General features: G+C 34.9%; 2 protein-coding genes across 2 annotated transcripts; one reads left to right on the top strand and one right to left on the bottom strand.

Annotated features, from left to right (window-relative positions):
* On the top strand, window positions 1-15,186 carry myoz3a (myozenin 3a). The gene is made up of 6 exons (XM_081383058.1): window positions 1-74; window positions 1,248-1,329; window positions 3,469-3,626; window positions 6,132-6,294; window positions 7,614-7,800; window positions 14,079-15,186. Exons 2-6 carry the CDS (start codon window positions 1,254-1,256, stop codon window positions 14,260-14,262), a joined length of 768 nt encoding a protein of 255 aa, XP_081239184.1. The 5' UTR covers window positions 1-74; window positions 1,248-1,253; the 3' UTR covers window positions 14,263-15,186.
* On the bottom strand, window positions 14,772-27,061 carry LOC308701040 (pre-mRNA-splicing factor RBM22-like). Its single transcript, XM_081383057.1, has 10 exons — window positions 26,994-27,061; window positions 24,360-24,413; window positions 22,782-22,811; window positions 22,579-22,711; window positions 20,990-21,090; window positions 20,740-20,912; window positions 18,750-18,950; window positions 17,447-17,697; window positions 15,959-16,075; window positions 14,772-15,683 (listed from the first exon to the last, which is right to left on the bottom strand). The coding sequence occupies exons 1-10, from the start codon at window positions 27,045-27,047 to the stop codon at window positions 15,562-15,564; spliced, it is 1,236 nt and encodes a 411-aa protein (XP_081239183.1). The 5' UTR covers window positions 27,048-27,061; the 3' UTR covers window positions 14,772-15,561.
* Window positions 27,062-27,783: the final 722 nt, after the last annotated feature.

Here is a 27,783-nt window from a genome sequence, read left to right on the forward strand (position 1 = left end):
AGCTTCACCCTCTCACACACACTCACAGAGCTCAGCCAAGACACACAACATCATCTTCTCCAGCACACACTCAGGTAAGCCAGAGTACAAGGGATTTAGACGAGAGAGAGAGAGAGTGTGTGTGTGTGTGTGTGTGTGTGTGTGTGTGTGTAATCCGCACGCCAGCTGTGTGCATTCAAATCTGTAAAATCTGAACTTTTATCATGACAAAATTCTTCCTGTAGCTTCTATGAGAACAGATTAACTAGCTGTAGCATTTAGTAGAGTTAGAATAATAAAAAAAAAATTTGGTAACACTATTTTAGAGTGTCGTTGTTACACGTTACATGTAGTTACTGTAGTAATAACAGTAAATTATGTATAATTACATGCAATTAACCCTTAACCAAACACCAATCCTAACCTTAACCCTATAGTAAGTACATGTAGTTAATTAATATTACTCAGTAATTAAATGTATAATTACACTGTAACACTGACACCTTAAAATAAAATGTAAATTACAATTGCTCCAATGAAAATTTTTTTTTTATTAACTTTCATTAAGGGCCAATATTTATCCCCTGGAGTTGATTTTGAGGGGCATAGTTTACTTTATATAAAAACACACTGTATGTCATCCGTTTATGTCAAATACATAAATTCAAAACACAAAATTCAACTGTTATATATGCTTTTCCCTATAAAATTGTATCAATGTATAAGTCATATTTTATGCAATACTATCATTGTATTATTTTAATAATTACTTTATTTTTAGAATGTAATTACTTTAAAAAAATATTTTATTGAAATAAAGATAAGTCAAATAAAATATACTGGATGTTACAATTTTATGCAATACTATAATTAAATTTGATCATTTTATTTTATTATTATAATATTTTTAAATATATTATTGAAATTAAATATTAAAATAAATATATTTAAATATAATGAAAGTTACAATTACAACACAGAGGAATTCAATACAAAGCCTTAGGACACAACTAGAGTAGAACTTAATGTATCAATTAAACAAAAACAATTATTATTATTAATGTTATTATATTTAATATTTATTTAACATATAATATTATATAATAATAAAACAATAATAGTTGTTATATTACTGTTGATATTAACATAAATAATAATATTTGTATTAAATATATTAATAATAATAATAATAATAATTACTATTATTATTATTATTATTATTAAAAGTGTGATGCAAATCATTCACAGTGATGTTGATGTGTGTGCAGACCGAGATGCAGAACGCACATCATAGTCTCACCAAACAGAGACAGCAGCAGGCCATGATCCTGAGCAGAGAGGCAAAGGGAGGTACGACACACACACACACACACACACACACACACACATGCGCACACACTCGGATGAAGTCCTATAGACAAAAACACACATTCCTACACTTTGACTACACTTATATAACACCAATGATATATCCTTAATAAAAAATAAATAATCAGAGATATCTAATGGTCATTCTGGATGGACTTCAGTCATGTAGAGACTCAGAGATGATTGACAGGAGCAGGAACAGATCAAAGAGATTCTCCTCAGTCACTTGAGTGATTTAAACAGAGGAGAATCTCCACATCCAACATTCCTGAAAACGTTCCCAACACTTCAGTGGAAACAGTGTGTTCGTTTGCATCACGGCATCTCCAGCTCAGCTGAATCCGACTCTGGAGAGGGAATTTTGTAAGAATACGCCAGTGGGACATGAATGCCCTGATTGAAAATGCCACTTTAGGGCGAGTCCATTTCTCCAAGGGCTCCACATCGAGTCAGTCTAATAATAATCATCACTGTTAGTTACATTCATAACACGGCAAACACGACAGCAGCCGCGACATAAGAACCCAGAGACGGTTACAATGCAAGAGATCAGACTGCCATCAGACACTAAACAATGTTCTTGAACCTCTCAGGGGAAAGAAAATATATAAAGAGCGGCAATAGAAATGTATTCGGACGGCATATATCTGCATGTCACTGCATTATTAGAAAACAAGAGTATATGTATATATGTATATCATAATTTCGGCTCAGTATATGTATATGTATATCATAATTTCATCATAATTTTGTCTCAGTATATGTATATATGTATATCATAATTTCGTCTCAGTATATGTATATTATGTATATCATAATTTCATCATAATTTTGTCTCAGTATATGTATGTATATCATAATTTCATCATAATTTCGGCTCGGTATATGCATATATGTATATCATAATTTCATCATAATTTCGGCTCAGTATATGCATATATGTATATCATAATTTCATCATAATTTCGGCTCAGTATATGTATATATGTATATCATAATTTCATCATAATTTCGTCTCAGTATATGTATGTATATCATAATTTCATCATAATTTCGTCTCAGTATATGTATGTATATCATAATTTCATCATAATTTCGGCTCGGTATATGCATATATGTATATCATAATTTCATCATAATTTCGGCTCAGTATATGCATATATGTATATCATAATTTCATCATAATTTCGGCTCAGTATATGTATATATGTATATCATAATTTCATCATAATTTCGTCTCAGTATATGTATGTATATCATAATTTCATCATAATTTCGTCTCAGTATATGTATGTATATCATAATTTCATCATAATTTCGGCTCGGTATATGCATATATGTATATCATAATTTCATCATAATTTCGGCTCAGTATATGCATATATGTATATCATAATTTCATCATAATTTCGGCTCAGTATATGTATATATGTATATCATAATTTCATCATAATTTCGGCTCAGTATATGCATATATGTATATCATAATTTCATCATAATTTCGTCTCGGTATATGTATATATGTATATCATAATTTCATCATAATTTCGGCTCGGTATATGTATATATGTATATCATAATTTCATCATAATTTCGGCTCAGTATATGTATATATGTATATCATTATTTCGGCTCAGTAAGTTTTCTGAAAGAAATCTCTTCTGCTCAAAGCTGCTTTTATTTGATCAAATATGCAGTAAAATTGTGAAATATTATTGCAATTCAAAATAGCACTTTTCTTTTAGAATATATTTTAAAACGTAATATATTTCTGTGATGTAAAGCTGAATTTACTCCAGTCTTCAGTGTCACATGATCCTCCAGAAACCATTCTAATATGATGATTTGCTGCTCAAGAAACATTTCTGATTATTATCAGTGATGAAAACAGTTGTGCTGATCTGTGGAAACTTTTTTTGTCATGATTTTATGATGAAAAGGTTCAAAAGAACAGCATTTATTTGAAATAGAAATCTTTAATTTCTTTCAAAACTCTTGCTGACCCCAAACTTTTGAACGGTGGTCTATATAAAACACTAGAAGAAACTTGATCGTGTGTGTCTGTGTGTGTGTGTGTGTGTGTGTGTGTGTGTGTGTGTGTGTGTGTGTGTGTGTGTGTAGGTCTGAACCTTGGGAAGAAGATCAGCGTTCCCAAGGATGTGATGATGGAGGAGTTGAACCTGAACAGCAACAGAGGATCCATCATGTTCCAGGAGCGTCAGAGGAGAGTGGAGAGATTCACGCTGGAGAACTCAGGAGACGCTCACTCCGGCATATATGTAAGAGACACTACTTTAGGGAAGAAATTCGCGCAATTTATAGGAGAAAATATCCAGAGTTTGGATTACACCACAACACTACAGAAGGCATTAGTCTGATTATCTCTGGTCGATCGGATCACAAGTGGACGACACTAAACACAGGAGTAAACGGGGTCAGTGACACGACCCACAACTCGTAAAGATCGGGCTTAGAGAAAATCCCGAGCTCCCCACTGGTATTTACGACATTGTGGTGGCGTTCAAGTGCGTTCAACTCATAAATACGATCTATTCGAGATGACTTGAACGCACCATGAAACGTTTTGCGCTTGTCCACTTTCGACGACATCCAGAGGGAGTGAAAACACATTTGATCGGATTGCTTTCGTAGTGTAAACACTCATGTGGTCGAATGTGTTCAAACAGCCTCAAAAGTCTGTCTTCTCTCCGTCTACTGACCTAATGCTTAAATATTATGGGAAGAGCTCTAGCCAGACGGGATTTAAACTTTATCGTCTGAGACCCAAGTTTGGTTTGAAGATGAAAAACGTATCAAGCACAATGTTCTCTCATCATTCCTGGTTTCTAACACACACACACACTCACAGCGTTCGGCTGGTGTTGAGGCTGTCAGAGCAGAAACATCTCTGGTCATGTAAATTGTGTGAGCTTATTTTGTCCATTAGATCGAAAGATCTGAAAAAGCGGGAATGTGTCTGCCTCATCTACTTGTGATCAGATCGACCAAAACGCATCTAATACCAGTGTAAACACACAGGGCCCTAATGAAGGAACAGCACTCCTGCTTTATGCTTTAGGATAAAGAGTTATGCACCACAGTTTATTATACTGGGGTTATCATCGTTAACTTGGACTAAAACCATTAAAAGAAATTGCATTATAACACAGGTACATTTTTCCTGAAATAAAATATGCTTATATATGAATTTGCTAAGGCAAAATTTTCGTTAAAATATCAAAAAACAAGATAACTGTTGCTTGAGAACAGTGTTGTTATTGTTAACTAAAACTGTTAAAGATCGTTTACGGTAATTTAAATAAAGCTTAAGTAAAATGAAACATATTTAATGAAAACAATGTACCTTAATATTGAGCAGTTACAGTACAGGGGGCGGAGCTTCAGATTCTAGAGAGCATTTGATTGGACAGAAAATCTGATGAGAAGCTGAAGTGCAGAGTGATGCATCAAAATCATTGATCCATATTGGCAGAAGTGAGAGACTAAGTTTTGAACGCTTATATCTTCTAAATGTGACTTTTGTTTTGGAGCTCACTAGCTTATGGATAACCGTAAGGCTAACATATTCATGCTAAAAGCCAAAAAATGTACATTTAGATTTCATGGCTACTTTGAATCCCCAGAATGTCGCCTGGAATTCATTTGACGAGTAAATAAATCTGGCTTTACCCGTCTCACATTCTCTGGCTCGGCATCATTCGTGTTGAAGCGTTTCACGATAAAATAGCCTCGTTAAAGCGTAACTCTCGTCAAAATTGAACCTAGGCTCTTTATGTGAATCTACCTGAGTCAAACTTTCATGTAAAAGCATAATTAGAATGGAAGCAACACTTTTAAGATTGACCGTATTTTCGTTTTCGTTCAGAAATTGCCTTTTGAATGGGAGAGCTTGAGGCACGACTATGATAGCATCAAAATCACTATTTTTAAAACACTAAGAAGGCTCGACACAACATGAAACTGTGCTGGAAGTATCACCAGAGGCTCTACACATTAACTCCAGCATTGAGAACAGTGTTTGTGTACACAGAGTTTACTAAAAACAAAGGTTTTGTACGACTCACTTTATCAGTTTGTGTTTCCGGTGGCTGGAATTTTGTCAGTCAAAAGTAGTCGATCTCCGAATTCAACGTAACATGAGGAGAGTAAAGATGGAAAGCTCCTAAAGCTTAGTTCCATATAAATTCACGAATAATTTGTTGTTTTGTCGTTAGTGAAAATCAATATTGACCTTGTATTTGAAAAAGGATGCTCATATAATAATGAAATGATTCAGTGATACAGATCGACTATTTTTGACTGACAAAATGTCAGCGGCCGGGAAGAACAACAGCTTCAGTGAGTTGTTCAAAACCTTTCTTTTTAGTAAACTCTGTGTACACAAACACTGTTCTCAATGCTGGAGTTCATGTGTAGAGCTCCTGGTGAGACTTCCAGCACAGTTTCATGTTGTGTCGAGCCTTCTTAGTGTTTTAAAAATAGCAATTTTGATGCTATCATAGTCGTGCCCCAAGCACTCCCATTCAAAAGGCAATTTGACCGAAAACGAAAATACGGTCAATCTTAAAAGTGGCGTTTCCATTCTAATTATGCTTTTACACGAAAGATTGCCTCGGGTAGATTAACAAAAAGAGCCTAGGTTCAATTTTTGAGAGAGTTACCCTTTAAGGAACACGTTTTCCCAGTCCATAAGGTTAAAGGTCCCACATTCATGCTTTACAAGACATTGAACGAACTTCTCCATCCTGAAACTCTTCCAACAGAATGACATGGATCAGAATCAAATCCACAACCAGAACCACGTGATGACAGACATGCAGGGAGGGAAAGAAAACCTGCTGTATCCAGTGGCTGGAAAACACAGTCTCGTCACGAGCCTGAAGAACACAGTGGCCAAGAAAGGAGCCCCAAACGTCCTCGCACCAGGTACTCAATACCACTGCTTTTCTGACCGATATTACTGACTGTGACATATCAAACACATTTAATGAGTTTGGATACATCACATTATATCACATAACACACACTAAACACGACTGTTGTTCAAGCTCATGGTTAGTGACTTGAGCAAACCTGAATCCAATTCATTTAACTATTCATTCAGGATATCCCAGCAAACACATAGCAATGAAACCACACTAAACACTTATCAGCTGCTTAGCAACACCTTAGCAACCACCCAAATACCTTGGCAGCAAGATAATGTGAATCATACATTCATATAGATGTTAAATTGTCTTACAATGATTAATAAGTTGTTAATAAACCTGATTCAAAGTCAGTACACATGAAAACTTAGACAAACGTTTTAATAATATTTTTTCTACAGTAAAATGTCAAAAAATCCTCAAAACAAGATAAATGTATTTGAGAAGTAAATAATTGTATGTGATTTAAATAAAGGTTAAGTAAAACAGAAATAAATAAGATTAAAGTTGAATTTGAAATTAAGCTATATATAATTTTCTACATATAAGTACATAACAATATTACTAAAACAAAATAAAACTGAAAAAAGCTAATTCAAAACTTAATTACTATATTTTTATAAATACTAGAATATAAATACTAAAATGCCACACAATCTATGAATCTATTAAAAAAATATATAATAAAAACATTAACATTTTAATATGTACATATATGTACATATAAAAATGTTAATGTTTTTATTATATATTTTATAATATAATAATATAATATATTAACAAACATTCAAATAAAAATTAACAAAAAACATTAAAAAAATTAAATAATTTTTAAAAGCATAATTGAATTGGCATAATATATCCATAATTTGATATTATGTAGTGGTGCTTCTCAAGTACATTTATCTTGCTTCACTTTTAACTGGAAATCAAACAGAGCTAGTGGTTAAGAAAATGATTTTTGCATTGCGCAAGAGGAATATGCGTGTATATATTTCTGACGTCTTTGACATCAGTCTTCGCGTATCTGATGAGCTGATATCATTAGCTCGTCTCTGCCGCTCATAATTAACTCTGTCTAATGTTCTTCTCCGTCTGTGGATCCCTTAATAAACATCCATCTCCTGTTTCCGTCTCCTTATCTGCAGTTTCCCCTGCAGAGACCAGTCCGAATAATATCCGCTAATGCGTTTGCGTGCTAGTCCTGCGCGAACCCTATGAGCTAAACACTGTAGCATGCTAGAATGTGCTTCAGGACAGTAAAGCTCCCTCTATTATTGGCCCTGTGAATCACCAGGCACAATCCTATCCTTTTAGGCTACTCCGGACCGCTAAGAGAGATCCCTCGGGAGAAATTCAACGCCACGGTGATCCCGAAGTCTTATTGTTCACCGTGGCAAGAAGCCCTGGGAGAAAGTGAAGAGCTTCTCTCCTCGCTCAACACTCAGATACTTGCTCAACCACCGCAGAAACTCCCGCCAGCGAACTACAAGTGCTTTAACAGGTGAGACAGGACAAAACAAGAGTCCTAAATCCAGAGGTGGACAGTAACAAAGTACATTTACTTGAGTACTGTACTTAAGTACACTTTTTGAGTATCTGTACTTTACTTGAGTATTACTTTAAATTCACTACATTTGAAAGACAAATATCGTACTTTTTACTCCACTACATTTCTGTCACGGTCCTTGAGTAGAAAGTTGTAACGTCAGTCAGGGGATGATTTTGGTTGCAGGGACCCGCAGGGGTTGCATTTTGGCTGAAAATGAAAGTTGGGTTGACGCCAGAACTCGACTGATGTTGGTTTCTGACGTCAACCCGATTTTCATTTTCAACCACAATACAACGTCTGTCAAACGTTGGAGATTAACGTCAATCTGGCGTTGGATTCTGATATCAACCTGATTTTCATTTTCAACGTTGGGTTTGGTCATCTAAATACAAATTTTGTCATTGTTTTGGAGCACACTAGCTTATAGATAACAGTAAGGCTAACATATACATACTAAAAGCCAAAACCATTGTCCGAAACCATTGTGGACGTTATTGAGTGACTTATTCAATCTCACATTCAATCCCACTACTGGAACTGTGTTCGGGCAGGCATAGATTCAGAGGCATACGGTACTGTAAGTATTACATACAACAATGCAACAATAATAAAACAATGCATTGATACTTAAGTACTTTTAAAAACTAGTACTTCTGTACTTTTACTTAAGTAAAAATTGGTCTTTACAACTTTTACTTGTAACGGAGTAATATTTGACCAGTATCTGTACTTTCACTCAAGTAAGGAAGTTGTGTACTTTGTCCACCTCTGCCTAAATCGCATAGGTACTTGTTTTAAATAAGTAATTACTTCACGACAGCTAAAAACGTACGTCCTCTATAATAAGAATGTAATTTGGACATACTACATTCTCCAAGTTATCATTGTCATGTGATCAGTTGTGTCGCTTCACTGCCATTCATAAATCCATCATATGCACACTTCTGTCAATTCAGACATACTTATTTTGTCACATACTGTTTTTCACCTACTATATAGTAGGGAAGTATGCGATTTCGGACACAGCCGTAGTCCTAAACTTGTCCTAACCATTTTCTCCGCATAAGAAAAGAAAATGCTTTGGTAAATCATAATTAGGGGCAGGGCTTGACATTAACTTTTTTGCTCACCAGCCACTGTGGCTATTGGTTTTCAAAAGTTACTAGCCAGTCAGCATTTAAGGCCTCTTTCCACTGCACACGAAATTCGCATACGATTGTCGCATTTCGCCCCCTAGTGTCAGTCGCACGGAACTTTGAGAAATTGGTCGTGAAGCAACCGTTACCCTCGGCTATTCACAATGGTAAAATGAATGATTTTAATGAATGTAATGCATGCATGAATATATCCACACAAAACAAATGACCCTCAATACATCTAAAATAAAAAATAGTCGATTTTATAGAGCTAATCAATATAAATATTGATTTAATAATGCTAAAATATTTTTTTCAGCCATGATTATTAATAACCGCCATTTTGCAGGAATAGCGTTTACGTTAAAGTATTAAAATATTGGTAATTCTAGCTTCGCGCTCATAGTTTTGATACGGTCATACGATTCGCATACGGTCTAGCCACAGAAGTTCAGATATTTCAACGCATCTGAAGCTCAAATCGGATCCAAAATTTATGATCGGAAGTCCCCGCAGCTCCCGTACGACCCTCCATTGGAAATGAATGACTTCCGGTCCGACGGCTGTTGTTTGCAGTGGAAAGGCGGCTTTACACTGGCCATAATTTTGACATCGATACCATGGGGAAAAACTGCCATATTAGATATGTTTTTTAATTATCTCATAATTTGGTAACAGGTTTATTAGGCTGTTGTCACTTTAAGACCTGATGGATCCATTATACTGTTACACATTAACACAACATAACTGTGTTACATGAACGGCATTCTGACTTTGTTTTGTGTGTGTGTGACTGTTTAAGCTTAATAAACAGTGAAAAAGACTCAATTTAGTATTGAGAGGCGGCTTTATATGCTGCACTGTGGGTGTTTGAGTACAAAATCTGCGGGAATGAGTCAAATTCTGTGCAATACGACGCCGAAATTCAAGCCCTGTAACAGCAACAATATTCATCCGTAGATCCATGAAGCGAGTGAGTGAGGAGAGGCGGGTTTGTGTGTCACTCGCTGACGGAGAGAGAGAAAGCGCAGCTGATATCGTCTATCTATTCTGCGAAAAATTTGTATTGGAAGCGTTTCAGATATTTCAGTGTCTCTATGTATTGAAAAATCAGTATTTTTGATAACACTACATTGCACTTAGTTTATAATTTCAGATGACTTTTTAAAAGACAATTGAAAAATGTATAGCCTATATAAAACTCAACCCGCCAAGGTGGCTAGTATTAGTAATAGTGTTATGTCAAGCCCTGAATAATAATACAGAGCCTCTAAACAGACATGGTGATGGAAAGAATATGAGATCGGAAGAACATTTTTATTTCAATTCTTTTGCGTTCCCCCAAGAAACCCTGAGTTCGCTCGCAAATAACTCAAAAAACGCTGATACCAGCTTTATAGGTTGTACTTGTAACCTGCCAAATTGCCTTGAATTTTCTTTGGCTAATGTTGATTGTTGCATAAACTATGTGTCAAACGTCACTTACAATACCGTTCAAAAGTTTGGGGTTGGTAAGATTTTTTTAATGTTTTTGAAAAAAGTCTGACATATGAAATAATTGGCAGGCTTTTATGGTATATTATGAAGTGAAGTATAGTATGTTATGGAGAACATCTCAGTTTTATTCAGAGACTCAAACATTTTGGTGCAGATGCGGATATTGATATGGACAAAAAGATTAAATTCTGATGGGACTGAACTATATAGGAGGATATCTTGAATACTTTCAGAGTTACAAGCATGACAACTTTAGAAAAGGAATATTTATGGGACCCGGACAGGAATGTTTTATGCAATTGAAAAACATTTCTAGTTTCAACATTATTTGTTCTTTAGATATTCCTCTTTGAATGCAATAAGTATCTGACAAGATACTGTAGATAATCGCAGATAATGATGGTAAGTAAAAAGATATGCAAGTCATTTCTAAGTGCTAAGTAAATAAATGCAAGTGTAAAAATAATGAAAAAAGAAAATAATAATGCAGGGAATAATAATAACGTGTCAGAGAATGTGCCGACCTTCCAATCGACTTTAATTTGCACCTTACTTCGACTCACTGAAGGAACTGGGAGTTGTGAGAGTGCAAATCTGATCGAAAACCTGTTGGATGGCTGAAACAAAAAAGAAGGAGTTGCCTCAATCACAAAAACGTGACACGGCCCATGTAGGGTTGGGACATCCGAGTAGGATTGGGATTCCCCTATAACAACTTCTTTATTTGGGAGGGATTAAGTCCATTCTCCACAGGATCATAAAACGGAGGCAAAACCTGATACGCGAAGCGGCCTTGAGGGTCACTGGGAGGTTTTGGCACATTAGCTGCATGCGTGATGATTACTTAAACAGAGCCAACAAGACTAATCCACCCTATCAAATTATGAAGTGCACTTAAGAGAGCTTCAGTGTTTCCACTGCGTCTTCCCATTTGAAACGAGATCCACAGAGGAGCGAATGACTGAGGACTATTTAAGGAACCGCTGGCACACGGGAGAATCTCAGATACAAACTAGAATTGCGTCACCAGGTTGAGTCCAGTCCAGCGGCAGGGATATCTTGAGGTGGCAGGTCTGGGTGCATTAAGTTATACAAAGACCTGATGGATAAAACCAATATAATCTCATTGAATACTTGTGAAATATGTCATACCCTCCAGGGACCCAGGAATAGACTTTTGTCCACTGTAGTGGACATTATATTTGAGTGAATTTCTCTGACAGGGCTTTTCAGAGACACCAAATGTTTGGAGGTTTCACCATGAAAACAACTTCTCCTTGGTCTTTAAAAATGTCTGACGTTAATTTAGTGATCAAATGTAGCACTCTTATGATAATATATTGTAAATGTAATTTAAATCGGACTACTTTTCAAATTGTATTTCATAAACCAACATCTCAGGGAAACGTTATGGACTTAAATCACGTTTATCAGGCATTTTGGGAGACACAACAAGTGAATATGGAAATAAATTATACATCAATATTCCTATGAAATATTAGATATTATTATTAAAATGTTGCTAATTATTACTCCAATTATTACACTTCTTTTTTCATTAAATGTTGCTCCAAAAAGACATTAATGTGCACATTAGATACAGTGCATTTAATGGGAAATATTAATTTATGGCCATTTTACCCACATATTGCATAAATTAAAATGGTGTATCAATTAATTCCGTTATATATCTTTCATAACATAGTTGAGAATCATCTTTATACAAATTTTGGTAACAAAAAAAATCCTTATTATTGGTGATTTAAAAGAAAAAATCCCATTGTTTTTGCCTATACATATAATTTCATGTAATTTCATTTTTTAAACAACTGAGTCCTGAATAAAATATCATTTTTCACAAATGTTTTTTTACCATTTGTTTCTTGTGCTCTAGTCTAAACAACATGATGACATGGAAAAAAAAAACACTAAATACAAAAAAAATTATTCTGGGTCTCAGGAGGATATTATGGATGTCTAAACTAATCTGGATATATTTGAAAAGCTTTTTCTCTCTGTTTTGGCCTTCCTTCCACACTGAGACGGCATTTTTGTCCTGCGAAAACAGGTTTCTGAAGACTCAAGTGGATAAATTTGAGAAGTTTTCAAGTTGTAGTGTGGATTGTGAAAACAGAGGTATTTTAAAACGTTGACACGTTTAGTCATGTGACGCATAATGTACTGATATTATATGATTATATCGATGTGCGCTTAGAAGAAAAGGTTCCATGTAGAAACTTTAAGGCGTTCCATCATGGGATAATTTTATGGATTTATTTTCAAGTACTCACTTTAATTAAATTGTATGAATAAGCAGCTCATAAACATACTTTATCACTAGACAAAAATTTAAATAACTTGTTAAACCTAAAAGTATTATGCACTCAAGACATTTCACCTTATGTAGAATCAGGGCCTAAAACTAACTTTTTGCCTCACCTGCCAGTGTCCGTGTGATTTTACCGGGCATTAAACTGTTTTTGCAAAAATATTAGGCTATTAGACAAAAATATTACCGTCCGCTGGCATTTTGTCAGTCAAAAATAGTCGATCTCCGAATGCGGATGAACCACAGACTGTAAAAAATGGAATGAACTGACTCTGAATTTTAGTATTGCGTCTTATATGAGGATCCTTTTTCAAATACAAGGTCAATATTGATTTTCGCTAACGACAAAACAACAAATTATCCGTGAATTTATATGGAACTAAGCTTTAGGAGCTTTCCATCTTTACTCTCCTCATGTTACGTTGCATTCGGAGATCGACTACTTTTGACTGACAAAATTCCAGCCACCGGAAACACAAACTGATAAAGTGAGTCGTACAAAACCCTTCTTTTTAGTAAACTCTGTGTACACAAACACTGTTCTCAATGCTGGAGTTCATGTGTAGAGCCTCTGGTGATACTTCCAGCACAGTTTCATGTTGTGTCGAGCCTTCTTAGTGTTTTAAAAATAGTGATTTTGACGCTATCATAGTCGTGCCCCAAGCACTCCCATTCAAAAGGCAATTTGACCGAAAACGAAAATACGGTCAATCTTAAAAGTGGCGTTTCCATTCTAATTATGCTTTTACACGAAAGATTGCCTCGGGTAGATTAACAAAAAGAGCCTAGGTTGCATTTTGGCGAGAGTTACGCTTTAAGTGTTTTTTTAAAATTGAGTCAAGAACCCTAGAGCCCTAATGAATCTTATATGTGCTATTCACTTTCAGTGTTGCTAAAGATAGATCTTCACATTACATTCCTGCAAAGATGACAGAAAATGTACTAACAATTGCTGTCCTGCAGCAAAACATGACGACAACTGCGTTTAAGACCATACGATGAATGGCACTGAGAGCGACCTGGACGTACCAGTGAGTGGCGGCAAGTTTTGCTAATAAAATAACTGTGCCAGAAGAATAGCAGAGAACTTCTATTACTTCTGGTTTCTCTCTCTGGTACCACCTCAGTGAGCTTTCATTATGTTTTATGCATGTGGAGGGACAGAGAGCGTTTTGAAACGAAAACACTGTTTTCATATGTATCCGGATTAATGCAGATGTAGCCTTTCAGATTCAGCTCAACTCTTCATCGTTTGGTTTTTACTTTAGAGCCGCGGTGCCATTTGGAGGTCCTGTGCGCAGTCAGAGGGTGATTCCTGTTATTGGGTTTGAAGCTCTGGAGACTCAAAATCTTCCTGGCATGACCTTGGCCACCATGTCCAAACGACGCAACTTCAACAGAGCCCCGCGGGGATGGGGCGTCGGATACTCGCCCGAGTCCAATGACCTGTGAGCTCCACGCTGATCCACAGAGGAGAAGACTGGCGCGCCGGAAAGACCTGCGCTTTGCACTTTCGGACCGTCCCATTAAGTTCCCTGCAGGTGAAATGCATGAGGAGAGCATTTGAAAACCAAAATTAAACATCATGACAAAGATGATCAGCATGAGGAGATGTTTTAGCTCAGTGCTGGATGAGGGAAGGCTTGGTTGCTCTCCATTAATCCATTAACACATCTATACAATAAGAAATGAGTCAATCATTCAGAACTTCTAAATACTGGTTTCATGCGTGCATTCACACTTAAAAGGGCCCTAAAATGTATTTGGACACTTTAGGCACATGGAAAATGTGCATTTAACATTGCATTAGAGGACTAAATATCAAATACCAAACTCTTTTTGTCAAATGTTTTTGTGTTTGTGCATCTTTCTGAAGATAAATTACATTTTATCTAATGCAACAGTGTCTGAATACTTTTTGAGCCGCTGTGTTTCTTAAAAACAGAGCAGACGGTACATTTAATGTCAGCTAGTTTAATGTTCACAAAAGAAAATGGTAACCGTAGGCTCTTTCAATAAAGTCCTAGTTGTTGTTTTTTTTTTTTTTCATGTTACAACAAAAGAAAAGCTCTGAACTGACAGTTCATTGAAAAATGTTCATTGCAAAATAAGAAACTGATAATTAGCAGAAAAACAAACAAAAAAAATATTATTTTTTCTTTGATGCAAGACAGTGGTGACACAAATATCTCATGTTAAAAATGTTTTTGAATATAGTTGCATCCTTGACACAATTTTTATGCTTGTTAAATCTCTAGATGCAAGACTGAAATGTGTGTGTGGGTTTGTGAATCTCACAATCAACATCAAATAAATAAAAAAACACATTTTGCAAAAAGAAAATGAAGCCTACTTTAGGACCATAAAGATGTTTTTTGCATGAAAAGCACTAATTAAGCATTAATTATCAACCCAAATTCTCAGTTACCTACTGTACTGCAACAACTGATCACTCTAATGTGGAAAAAAAGATTTTTTAGTAATTACAATTTGGGGGGAAATGGGTTAAATTTTCATGAAAATGTCAAAATGCAAATGCATATTCGTAAACGGTGCTTCGTTTTCAATGTAAACTCACTGTGAGTCGTATCTTCTAAACACAGCTCACAGATTCAGCACGATGATGTCTCACACTACCATACCAGTACTGGCACTTCCCATAGTGTTCCAGTCAATCACTCAGAGTGATGTCACAGGTTAGACTCCACCCCCTGATGACATCACCGTCACAGTTCAATAACAGGCCTCATATCAGTCACTGTGGCGAACGACGGCATGCGCACCCATGCGCTGAGGATCCTGGGAAGGGTAATGGATGTGGCCTGGAGGAGGTGGAGGAGGACCCACGGGTTGGAACATGGGAGGCACAAAACCTGAAACCACAACCAGACACTTTTAAACCATGCAAGAGCCATCTTGGGGCAGATTCAATCATTTTTATTTCTATTAAATTTTCATGAAAATATCAAAATGCAAATGCATATTATTGGTAAACAGTATTCAATCATTTTAATTTCAGTTAACAATAACAGCACTGGTTGTATTATATAAAAAGCACATTTTGCAAAAAGAAAATAAAGCCTATTTTAGGACCATAAAGATGTTTTTTGCTGATATGTGGAAGTGTGAGTGCAGGTGAAGTGTGTACCGGGCGTTGGTGGGTTTGGCGGCAGACTGATGTTCGTGAGCGCAGGAGAGACGCTCGGGTCCAGGTTAAAATAGTTGGCAGACGCTTCCTCCTCCAGAGCAGGCGGTGGCGGTAGAGCTGCGATATACACATGATATAATCACACAGATCAGTCAAATAACACAATGAACTGTGAGACACCGTGCATTACAGTCATTTTACCATGGTTAAGGGGTGGTGTTAGTCATGGTGCAGAGTAACAGCAATGTGACAAAAGACACCAGTGTTATAATAATATATACAATAAATAGGGAATATTGTTCATTATCATAAGTGGGTGATTCATTTAAAAAAAGTTTTGAGTCATTGCATTCCCAAAAATAAAATACAAATATTTATTTCATTTATATTTATTTTTTCTTTATATGTGAAAAAAAAAAAAAGTTTGGGTCATATTTCATTTATTTTTATATAAAAAGATTTTGGGTCATATTGCATTCCCAAAGATTTAATACAAATATTTATTTCATTTATTTTTATTTTCTTTATGTGAAAAAAAAAAAGTTTGGGTCATATTGCATTCCAAAAAAATAAAATAAAAATATTAATTTCATTTTTTCTTTTTTTAACTTTATTTATGTATATTTTTGGGGTGCAATATGACCCAGAAATGTGTTTTCATTAAAGTAAAATAAAATACACATACGCACAAGAAGCTATAATTATATATATATATACACATGCATGATTCATATGAATAGAAAAAAATATCTGGGTCATAATGCATTCTAAAATAAAATAAAATATAGAATAAATAAATAAAATAAAATTATTGCAAATTATGAACCAGACATTTTTCATGGTTTTATTAAAATAAATGCACAAATACACAGGAAGTTATAATTGTAAATAAATTATTATTATTATTTTATAAGGAAATTAAGCCCTTTGATTCATTAAAGGGGCTATATGCGTTTTTCTGAAATTTAAACTCGCGACTGACACCTGTGGCCAAAAAACAGAACTGCTCTTCCTTTCTACTCGCTCTCGCAGCGCGCGCTCGTACGTGCACACTTCACAAATCATCTGCTGCAAAGAGGTCAACATTATGTTTACTGAGGTAAGAACAGTCAAATACATATATTGTTTGAGATAAGTGTTCTCTTATCATCCATTGCACTGCTTGTGAGTGTAGGCTACTTGCTGACTAGCGGTGGTGGCAGAGTGATCTGAAACGTTTAACATGAACGCGCTTGACGTCACATCCGCAGACAGCGCGGGAAAAATCCGACCCGACAGAAAATAGGAAAAATAGGATACAGGCTTATAGGTGCACCCACTGTGAGCGGACAAGGTGTCAGTATGCTCATCAGGAGATGTTTGAGTCATAAATGGTAAAATAAAAAGGCTATTGTTACGTTTATTTTGGGGAAAAAGTTGCATATAGCCCCTTTAACATTACAACCTATATGGCAGCAACACACACAGACACACACACACACAACCTACCCGTGGGGAGACCCGGGACTGGCTGTAGTCTGGTGCCCATCTCGCTGAACCCGTCGGTGGCCTCTGACCCTCTGGCCGCCTGAGCGCGACCCCACTTCACCACCAGCCGGAGCCCGTTAATGATGAGCTTGTTGAAGGACTTCTCCACCGCGAGCTCTGCACTCTGACGAGTGGCGAACTGAACGAACGCACACTGCTGTCTCGCAACCAGCGTGATCGAGCGGATCTCACCGAACTGGTAGAAATGATTCCTGAGAGACGAGACCAAGAAAAAACACAGTGTTTAAAGTCAAATACAAATACAAGGTTGGGATAGAAAACTAGTGCACTGATTATTGCACACTGCCAACTACTTCTTAAAAACAATAGTATGTGAAATAGTGTGCAAACATTGACTACGTTTACATGACCCTCATTATGAGATTAACAATATATTGCGATTAAACACGTAATAAAACATGCATGTAAACTCTTTAATCTCATCTATTTCACTCTGACCAAGATGTGCATTTTCTCGCGGTATTAAAGAAGTGTGTTCAGAGTTCTGGGGTGTGAGTTCACGTTGACAGCGTTGCATGTTGCAGTGTATTGATGGTCAAAAACATCAAAATGAAGGCATCACCAATAAAAAGGGTATGTGAATAAAAATAACCACAATTCTCAATAAATCACATCCCTGCAATCCAATATCTCACCAATGTTTTTATTGTGTGTGCATTTTTTAACCCAATTTGTGCAGAAATGTTTGTTTCCATTAAATGAATCAAGAAGAAACTGCAATGAATTGTTATTTTTAATGCATGCATTTTTCACAATGGAAATGGAAAGTCAAGTTGTGCGCATTGCATTGTGGGATACTTTTCCGTGCGGTTTGCTCTGGTTGTATCCTGTGCATTTTGTAATTTCATGCATACAAAAAAAAATTATGCACTAGCAACGTCAAGGTTATGGGTTCGATTCCCAGGGAATGCATGGACTGATAAGATATGTGACTTGAATGCAATATAAGTTGCTTCTGATTAAAAGCATCTGCTAAATGCATAAATGCGTTTTACGTTCACAAGTATGTATTTTGTATTACATAATAGTTTGCATGCATGGAATTACATACAACATGTGCATGATTCAACACAAGAGAGCACAAGGCATGCACAACTATCCCACAATGCAGTGCGCACAAAAACTATGACAATATGCCATTGCACATTAGTGTTACACAAAATGTTTTTTTAATAACTTCACTCCAACACACTGAAAACACACTTTCAGGTGTCAATCATCCTCCAGCTGAAGCTCCTCCCACCTGAGCTCAGAGTCCGTGAGGTTTTCTCCCAGTCCTCCGATGTAAAGTGTCGTGATGGACTTGTCCTCGGGAAGCTCCGGGCGAGGCATGGTGGACGCTCTCTTCAGGAGTTTATCCGCCACCGGGTCGTTGATGCCGTAATAACGATCTTTAATGTTCTGATCGGCCAGAGGATCCTCAGGGTCTGTGGGCTTCTCATGTCTGATGAGAAAGAAATCATTTTAGTGATTGAAAGATGCTTTCTTAATATGTTGTTGCAGTTTGATCATGATAAAGCTCTGCAAAGTCACACAGTTCTTCTCTATATCAGTGTCAGTGTTTCTGAACTCCTGAAACGCCTCCATTGTAGTCTTGAGTTTCTTCCGGGAACGAACACGTCACAATATTCCTCATTATAATAATTCATGCGCAGAATAAAGGGGCGGGGCCTGGTTGAGTTAGTTAGTAGTGTGTTAAACTGGCGGTTATGGGAAGGGGCAGGACATTTCCCAAACACACTCGAAGCACTCGACCAATCACAACACACTGATCCAGCCGACCAATCAGAGCACGGTGTGCATTTCAGAAGGAGGGGCTTCATAGAGACAGGAAGTAAACAGAGCGTTACTGACAGACTGGGAAGAGAGGAGCCGCAACAATGGAGAATATGAGGAGAATAATCAACATTCAAGCAGGAAAACCTGTTCTAGTAGAGCCTGAAACAACATCAAGACTCTGTAAAAGAGCTCCTTAATTAAACATGGTCACAACTCTGCTACTGCCACCATGTGGACAGTCGTCATTATTGCAGCTGTTTCCCACCATGAAACAACATGAATTTCTGCTTGTATTTCATTTTAGCCAAATTAGGATTTGATTTAACCATAGAAATTAATCTACTCGTTCTAATTAAAAAGACACAAGTCTAATCAAAGTTGAATCAATCCCTGCATTACCGGTATATCAAAATATCAAAAAAGTAAAAAAAACAATTCTCATCACTTGAAATTAAACTTGAACTGAAATACAATAAAATGTAAAAAAAGTACATTTATTTTATTTCAGTTGCCTAAGCAACATTTCTCATTTTTTATTTAGTTTAACATGACGCACTAAAATAACTAAAACTGAAATAAAATTTTTTAAAACTATATAGACTTTTTTTTCAAATTAGTGAAAAAAGTAAAAAAAGTGGAAAAAAGTTACAGAATTATACATTTATTGTTATGAAAAATGCACAAACATACTATTTTCAATTTTAATATGAAATATATATTTTAAAAAATTTCATTTTAAATTACTAAAAAAGTAAATAACAAAAAAAGTACTAAAATTAAAATGAAATAATATCTAAAAACTGATAAAAACACCTTTAAAATTTAAATGAAAGGAACATTTATTGTAACAAAGTCATTATAAAAATGACTCTTTCTCCTCTATATCTTTTTTTTTTTTTTTTTAACACTGCATTAGACTAAACTGGGAAGGGTCATCGCATTTACATATTATTGTCCTATTGTTAGTTTCACTGCTTCTATTCTCCTCATTTGTAAGTCGCTTTGGATAAAAGCGTCTGCTAAATAATTAAATGTAACTGTAAATGCAACATCCAGCCCAGAGACTACTGATGCAAACTAGCGATCTAGCTAACTCCGGTCCCTGTTAAATAAACTAAACTAAACTAAACTAAGCCCTATTCGGACGGGATTAACTTTACAAGCGTCTCCATACTTGAAAAAACGCGGAAAACTACTTTTAAATATTAAATATTCACATGCATATTTACAGCGGGTCTATTCGCACGGGATTAGTATTACCTGAGGTCATTTTTCTTGGACCTTTTTACTGAAGGTAAAAGTCGCTGTAATCTTTACTGACATTGTCCGTCATGATCACTGAGATGCACATTCAGACGGGACTAAAATCACAGAGAAGCGCTGGTCATTATTAGTCTACTTTACCCATGTTACACTAGTCCCGTCCGAATAGGGCTGAAGTGTTTTGAACTGACCTGTACGGACACTCCTCTCCTCTCCTGCACTCTCCCTTCACCCAGAAGGAGCAGATGTGGGGTCTGTTGCGTTTGTAATACGGTGTGGTTCTCGCCAGCTTGAGCAGCATGTCACTGGGGTTCTGTGATTTACCCAGAATCCCCAGCGGTCTGGTGCCGTCAGAGCTCTGGATCTGAAACACAAGAGTTCATGCTACGCTTTGCTCCCTGGCGTTGTGTGTCTGAGATGTGGTTTGTCACGAGACGTCACCTCTCTCTCCATGTTCTGAGTGTAATATTCCCTGTTGACGTCGGATCTCGGCATGTCGTCTCTGATGGACAGGCTCGTGTCTCTGACCTGGATTGGAAGACCTGGACACATGTAACAGGAGACAAACACATTATTTAAGGCCATTATTGCCAAAAGCTTTTGTCAGCTGAACCTCTTTGATGTCAAATATTTTTACTCGAAGTACCAGTGATAATAAGTTAATATTAATTAATTAACTTTAAAAATGAATATTAAATATATATATATATATACACTGTCTCATGAAAACCTATATACTGTATACACACATATATACTGTATACACACACACAGAAATGTTTTTAATAGTTTTAGTTAACGATAATACCCCCCCCCCCCCACACACACACACACACATATACATGAAGAGTTCAGATGCAAAAGCCTCTAAGTGCCATCTGAAATTTTCTTCTAGAATGATCATTTTTATCAAGCTTGTATATTTAAGTTCAGTAATTTCACTTAAATGACTATTAATAGGTAATTTTCATTGCCATTTAAGTGAAATTATTGAACTTAAATATACAAGCTTTATAAAAATGATCATTCTAGAAGAAAATTTCAAATGGCACTTAGAGGCTTTTGCATCTGAACTCTTCATATTTATATTATAAATTTTTGTAATATTTTTATAAAAATTATATTATATGGGTGTGTGTGTGTGTGTATGTGTATACTGTATGTGTGTGTGTGTGTATGTGTGTGTGAGGGGGGGGTATTATCGTTAACTAAAACTATTAAAAACATTTCTGTTAATAGAAGTAAGGCTGAAATAAAATGTTAGTTGATAAACTTATTTCAGTTTATTGAAATGGTAATTTTCATTTACTTTAAAGTTGAAGCAATAAAATTATTAACTGGAAATAAAAAAAAATAAAAATAAAATGAAACCTAAAAGTAATATTAAAAAAGAACTAATAAAATGACAAAAGCACATAACAAAATTCATAAATATTTAATTAATTACAAAAAATTGAAAATTATACTAAAAAAAAAAAAAAAAAAAAATATATATATATATATATATATATATATATATATATATATATATATATATATATATATATATATATATATACATACAAATTTAGAGTTTTTTTTTGACTGCTTTTATTTTAAAATTATTTATTTATTGTAATATTATTAATTATATTGTATTATTATCCTTTCATAACTTCCCAAAACCCTTGCAGTTTCCTTCACAAACCCCATTTTGGGAAACCCTGGCAACTCTTTAAGGCAAATCTCAATGGCCAACTGTTACAGCACACATCTTGTGTTTATAATTTATAGCCTAATCATAATTATTTAACATTTGTTAAATCAGGTCTGACTGACTCACGGAGCTTACAGACGCAAACCAGCAGCAAGGCAGACTGGAGCACTCTGTCTCCTTTATTAAGGAAATAAATAAAAATAAATACAAAATTAAACCTAAAAGGTAATATAAAAAAAAAACTGAAAATGACAAAAGCACATAATGAAATTACTATAAATGTAATTAATTACAAAACATAATTCTGGTTGTGGTTCAGGTGTGTAAGTCTCACCGTACTCCAGGTCCAGCAGACAGGTCTGGCACACGTTCTTCATCTTACTGCAGGTCTGACACACCTCCGTCTTCTTGAAGCGCATGCGTACGCCGGGACACCAGCGGAAGACGGTGAAGGGACGAGCACATATCTGAAAAAACACACTTTAGCCGCTTTGCTGTGCTTTATCCCTTTAACCCAACGCTACATGCTGAGCTCACCTTGCATTCTTTGCCATACTTTTCCTTAGTCTGCAAAAACAAAAATAGTGTAATCCATGAATATTGAATGAAAGCTTCAAATTTAAATTATATTTCAGTGCACCTAATAGTGATACAGAGCTTTTTGCAGGTTATCGGATGCCCATTTTCCACGAGTTGGTATGATTCTTTAGGGTGTTAAAGATGTAAAGTTAAGTTTGTAACATACTTTGGTTAAAATTCCTCAATGGTTGTGTAAAACAACACCCTTTTTACCTCTTCAAAAACAGCTCTGTTCACAGCGACCCGTTTCGATGCATGTTTAAATAATAATTTTAAATAAATAATAATGAGGCGCATGTCTCTTTAAATGATAATGAGGAGCATGTCTCTTTAAATAATAATGAGGTGCATGTCTCTTTATGAGGTGCATGTCTCTTTAAATGATGAGGTGCATGTCTCTTTAAATGATAATGAGGTGCATGTCTCTTTAAATGATAATGAGGTGCATGTTCCTTTAAATAATAATGAGGTGCATGTTTCTTTAAATAATAATGAGGTGCATGTCTCTTTATGAGGTGCATGTCTCTTTGAATGATAATGAGGTGCATGTCTCTTTAAATAATAATGAGGTGCATATCTCTTTAAATAATAATGAGGTGCATGTTTCTTTAAAATAATAATGAGGTGCATGTTTCTTTATGAGGTGCATGTCTCTTTAAATGATAATGAGGTGCATGTCTCTTTAAATAACAATGAGGTGCATGTCTCTTTAAATAACAATGAGTTGCATATCTCTTTAAATAATAATGAGGTACATGTCTCTTTAAATGATAATGTGATACATATCTCTTTAAAAGACAATGAGGTGCATGTCTCTTTAAATAATAATGAGGTACATGTCTCTTTAAATGATAATGTGATGCATGTCTGTTTAAATGATAATGAGGTGCATGTCTCTTTAAATAATAATGAGGTACATGTCTCTTTAAATGATAATGTGATGCATGTCTGTTTAAATGATAATGAGGTGCATGTCTCTTTAAATAATAATGAGGTGCATGTTTCTTTAAATAATAATGTGATGCATATCTCTTTAAATGACAATGAGGTGCATGTCTCTTTAAATAATAATGAGGTGCATGTCTTTTTAAATAATAATGAGGTGCATGTTTCTTTAAATAATAATGAGTTGCATGTCTCTTTAAATAATAATGAGGTGCATGTCTCTTTAAATGATAATGAGCAACTGCTCATATCCATTGTATACAAATGGCTGAGGGTGGAAATATGCTAATACAGAAAATATGCTAATACGGGAAATATGCTAATACAGGAAATATGCTAATATGGGACAGTCTGTCAGTGGTCGTGGGCGGAGCATGAGCATTATGACATCATATTGCTCAGAAAATCCAAACGGCTTGATTATTGAGAGTGTTTGAGGATAAAAAACACTGGATATTGAGGATAAAAAAAGGAGTGAATGGATTTTCTTCATTGTATGGTGGTTGTGTCCATAGACACATTTATATGCAAACACCATATAAAAGTGAATTTTGCATCCGATGACCCCTTCAAAAAAACTGGATCACTTACCATGCGAATATATGGATTTTCCCCGAGACATGTTTGACAGAGAATAGGGAAGTCCTGGAGGGAGAAAACTTGGACAATCAGGACAACAAAATGTACAGACACTTGACAAATATCATATTAAAATAAAAAAAATGCTTAGAAAAAATATTATTAATATTCACTGTGTGCCTGAGACACTGTGGCACTGATATATATATAAATGTTAGACAAAATAATAAATACAACATAGCTAGATCTAATCCAGAGGATCATTTATATTGTTGATGTACAGTAGTGGCCAAAAGGAAAATTGGCATCTTTATTCAAGTATTATTAAAAAATTGTCAAAGATTTTGTCAGCATATCGCATAGTTGTGTTTGTGATAATGCAATGAAACATGATATAATTTTTGTCCAAGCTGCCATACAAAGACATTACAAATACATGCAAAAACAAGACAGAACCTACAAAATATTAAAAACTGAATGTCATCACTGTGTGCCTTTCTTGTGAGTGTTTGTTTTTCTATGTAAAGTAAAATAAAACCTATAGCTGTAGTTTAGTGTTAATAAGTTTAGTGTTTTGATCTTTCCGCATATTTAAAGTATTTTCCTCATATTTAGCTTGAATCGAACTTGTATTTCATGCAGTGTGTAATACAGCTGTTTGTGAATGTAAAAGGTATGCAAAGTTTCAAAGATCAAAGTACAGTTTAGCTCGTGTTGTTCTGAGATCGATACGGTAAAACTCACGGCATCGTTACTGTTCGTATCACTGAGATCAAGAGCTGAGATTCAGATATGATAATGAGCATTTGGTTTCTGACCAATCACAGCAGACTGCACCGTCTGACCAATCAGAGCAGAGCAGCTCTCAGAGAGGCGGGGCTTAGAGAGAGTGAATCCTTGATCGAAGCGTTTCAGACACTTAAATAAAAAAAGTGTCTTTTTTATTTCAATGAATGTACTATATTTTAGTACGATAATGTTTTTTTATTTAATATTTTGTATTTTTAAGGGATTTTATAGTACTAAAAATGTATTTATGTTGTATTTATAATCCATTTATTCACTTTTCGAGCATTCATTTTCCAACTTAAACTGTCGTAAATCTTAAATGCTTTAGAGTTTGATCTCTTTTCAAAGACGACACTTGGCAGATTATTGCTGGAGTGAAACAAGTTTAAAAAAGTGAACTTAAAAAAAGTTACAGAATTTTACGTTTATTGTAATAAAAAATGCACAAAAATACTATTTTCGATATATATTTTCAAAAACACGTTTTTCTCTAAAACTGCACGAAAAATCATAAATCTAAACAATTTGTGCTCAAAAATGTAAGGGGTTTATATCTAAAAAAATGAACTTTCAGTAAGATTTTGATTGGCTGCAATACCAAACGCTTCCACTAGATGAAATGAAATTTTTAACTGCAAACAACACAAGTGTGACAATTTTTTTTCAGGACCATTAAACCTTTTCGAGTAATGTCCGTGTTCACATAGCAAGTGCCAAAACCTTAACCAAATTCCGTACCATTCCGATGAAGTAAAAAATTCAAAAACGTAAAACCTCAAGAAAAAGTGCTGATATTCATGATTTTTTTTTTTTTTTTTTATAAATCACAAAATTGAAAAGTGTGTTAGAAAACTTTTTTTATATATAATGATGAAAATGTGCAACGCATGTGTATTCAACATGCACACGTTTTGCTTCAGAGTTGGGCTATATAACTACATTTTTCATAATTTCAGACATGTTTAATCGCCACATGTCAACCTATTTCCAGCAATATTGCATCTGTGCTCATACGAGGGTCAATCTCTATGCTGTATCTTCACAGATTCTGTATAAACTGCTCCCTCAACAAGTTCTAGCATGTCTTTCACCTCATTAGACGAGCTAAAGATAGTTTCAGCAATCACAGCAGCACAGATGATACTTCATCAATCACGATCAGACTCATATACTTTTCTCATCACAGTCTGTGTGCACGACATTCAGACAAATCCCAATTCTCAGTTATGATTGCAGCATTAATTCTGATGCCATAACATGTGACAAGTGACTGTTTGGATTAATGATTGTTTGCTAATATTTGGTATATGAGAAAAAAGCTTTCATGAAGACAATATTATACAACCTAACGACAAAATACACAAAGATATTAAATAAAAGTTAGTTAAAGTTAGTTTTAATAATTAATAATCAGATAAGCAGTTTGTTGCATCAGATAGAGTGGCCTTATTCATGATATTTTATAGGTTTTATCCTTAACAATCCCTTTGTCAACGTTTAAGCTTGTTTGCTTTTGCAGATTTCATTTGTCTCTTCTAAAATGATTAGTTTGTGGACTGCACAATAAATCCTGATAGTCAAAAATCCATAACTAATATTTGACATTTATGTAAAGACATTTGTTGAAACAAATATTGTACTTTTATTAAAAAAAAATTATAATATATACGTAAACTTCATTAACTATTTATTTCATATTCTAATGAGTATTTGACTACCACGCACGCGCGTAGCACTCGCTACTCTAAAACTGTCATGAAAATGTTTCTTTCTTTTAGTAAACGAAGAAACAGACACATTTTTGAAGTATTCTGCAGTGCGTCACATTTTCGACAAATTCATTAAATTAAAACATACCGAATCTTCCCAGTTCTGTCTGTTGTAGGTGTTTGAGCCGAGGGACGTCGCCATGTTCGGCCGCGCGCACGCACGACGTAGAAATGACGCAACGACGTCACACATTCTATTTACAAAGTCAGTTGATCATCTTTTTTTTTTCTGTCAAATAATTTTGGTCTGATCTGTCAAAATTACTTGCTGCCAAAACCGAATTGGATATTGCCTTAACATTGTGTGATATAATCTGTTATTTCTCTCATTGTAGTGAGGAAATATAGAATGTCTAAGGCTATGTATATATACATATATAGTAAATGTAATTATGTTTTTGGCAAAACATTTTATTCAAAAAAGTGATTTTTCTATATATATATATGTCTTCCATGTTATCCATTGTTATTGTACTTTGTTCAAGATTTTTTGGGATTTTAATTGTATTGTAACTGATTTGTTCCAATAATATTCAATAAAAAAATAATAATAATAATAAATTAAAAAAGGCAGGTGTGTGTACCAGGCCTTGGACATGAAAATATTTGACCTATATAATTCTATAAAAAAAAAGTATTTAAATCCAATAATAATATAGCCGACTATTAAATAAATAAATAAATTAAATGCATTTAATACAAGCAGCGTATTTATTAATGCTTGGTTGGATGGTCCTGTGAAATACACTTCATGCCTTTTCTATTTATATAACTATATATATGGAATAATAATAACATTCTTGATCAATAATAACTTAAATTAAAACCAATAAATCAATAAAAATAAGCACATAAAACGCTTCCATCTAAAAGGAACA

Source organism: Scardinius erythrophthalmus (genome assembly GCF_964197995.2).
Source record: "Scardinius erythrophthalmus genome assembly, chromosome: 13".
Taxonomy (NCBI): Eukaryota; Metazoa; Chordata; class Actinopteri; order Cypriniformes; family Leuciscidae; genus Scardinius; species Scardinius erythrophthalmus.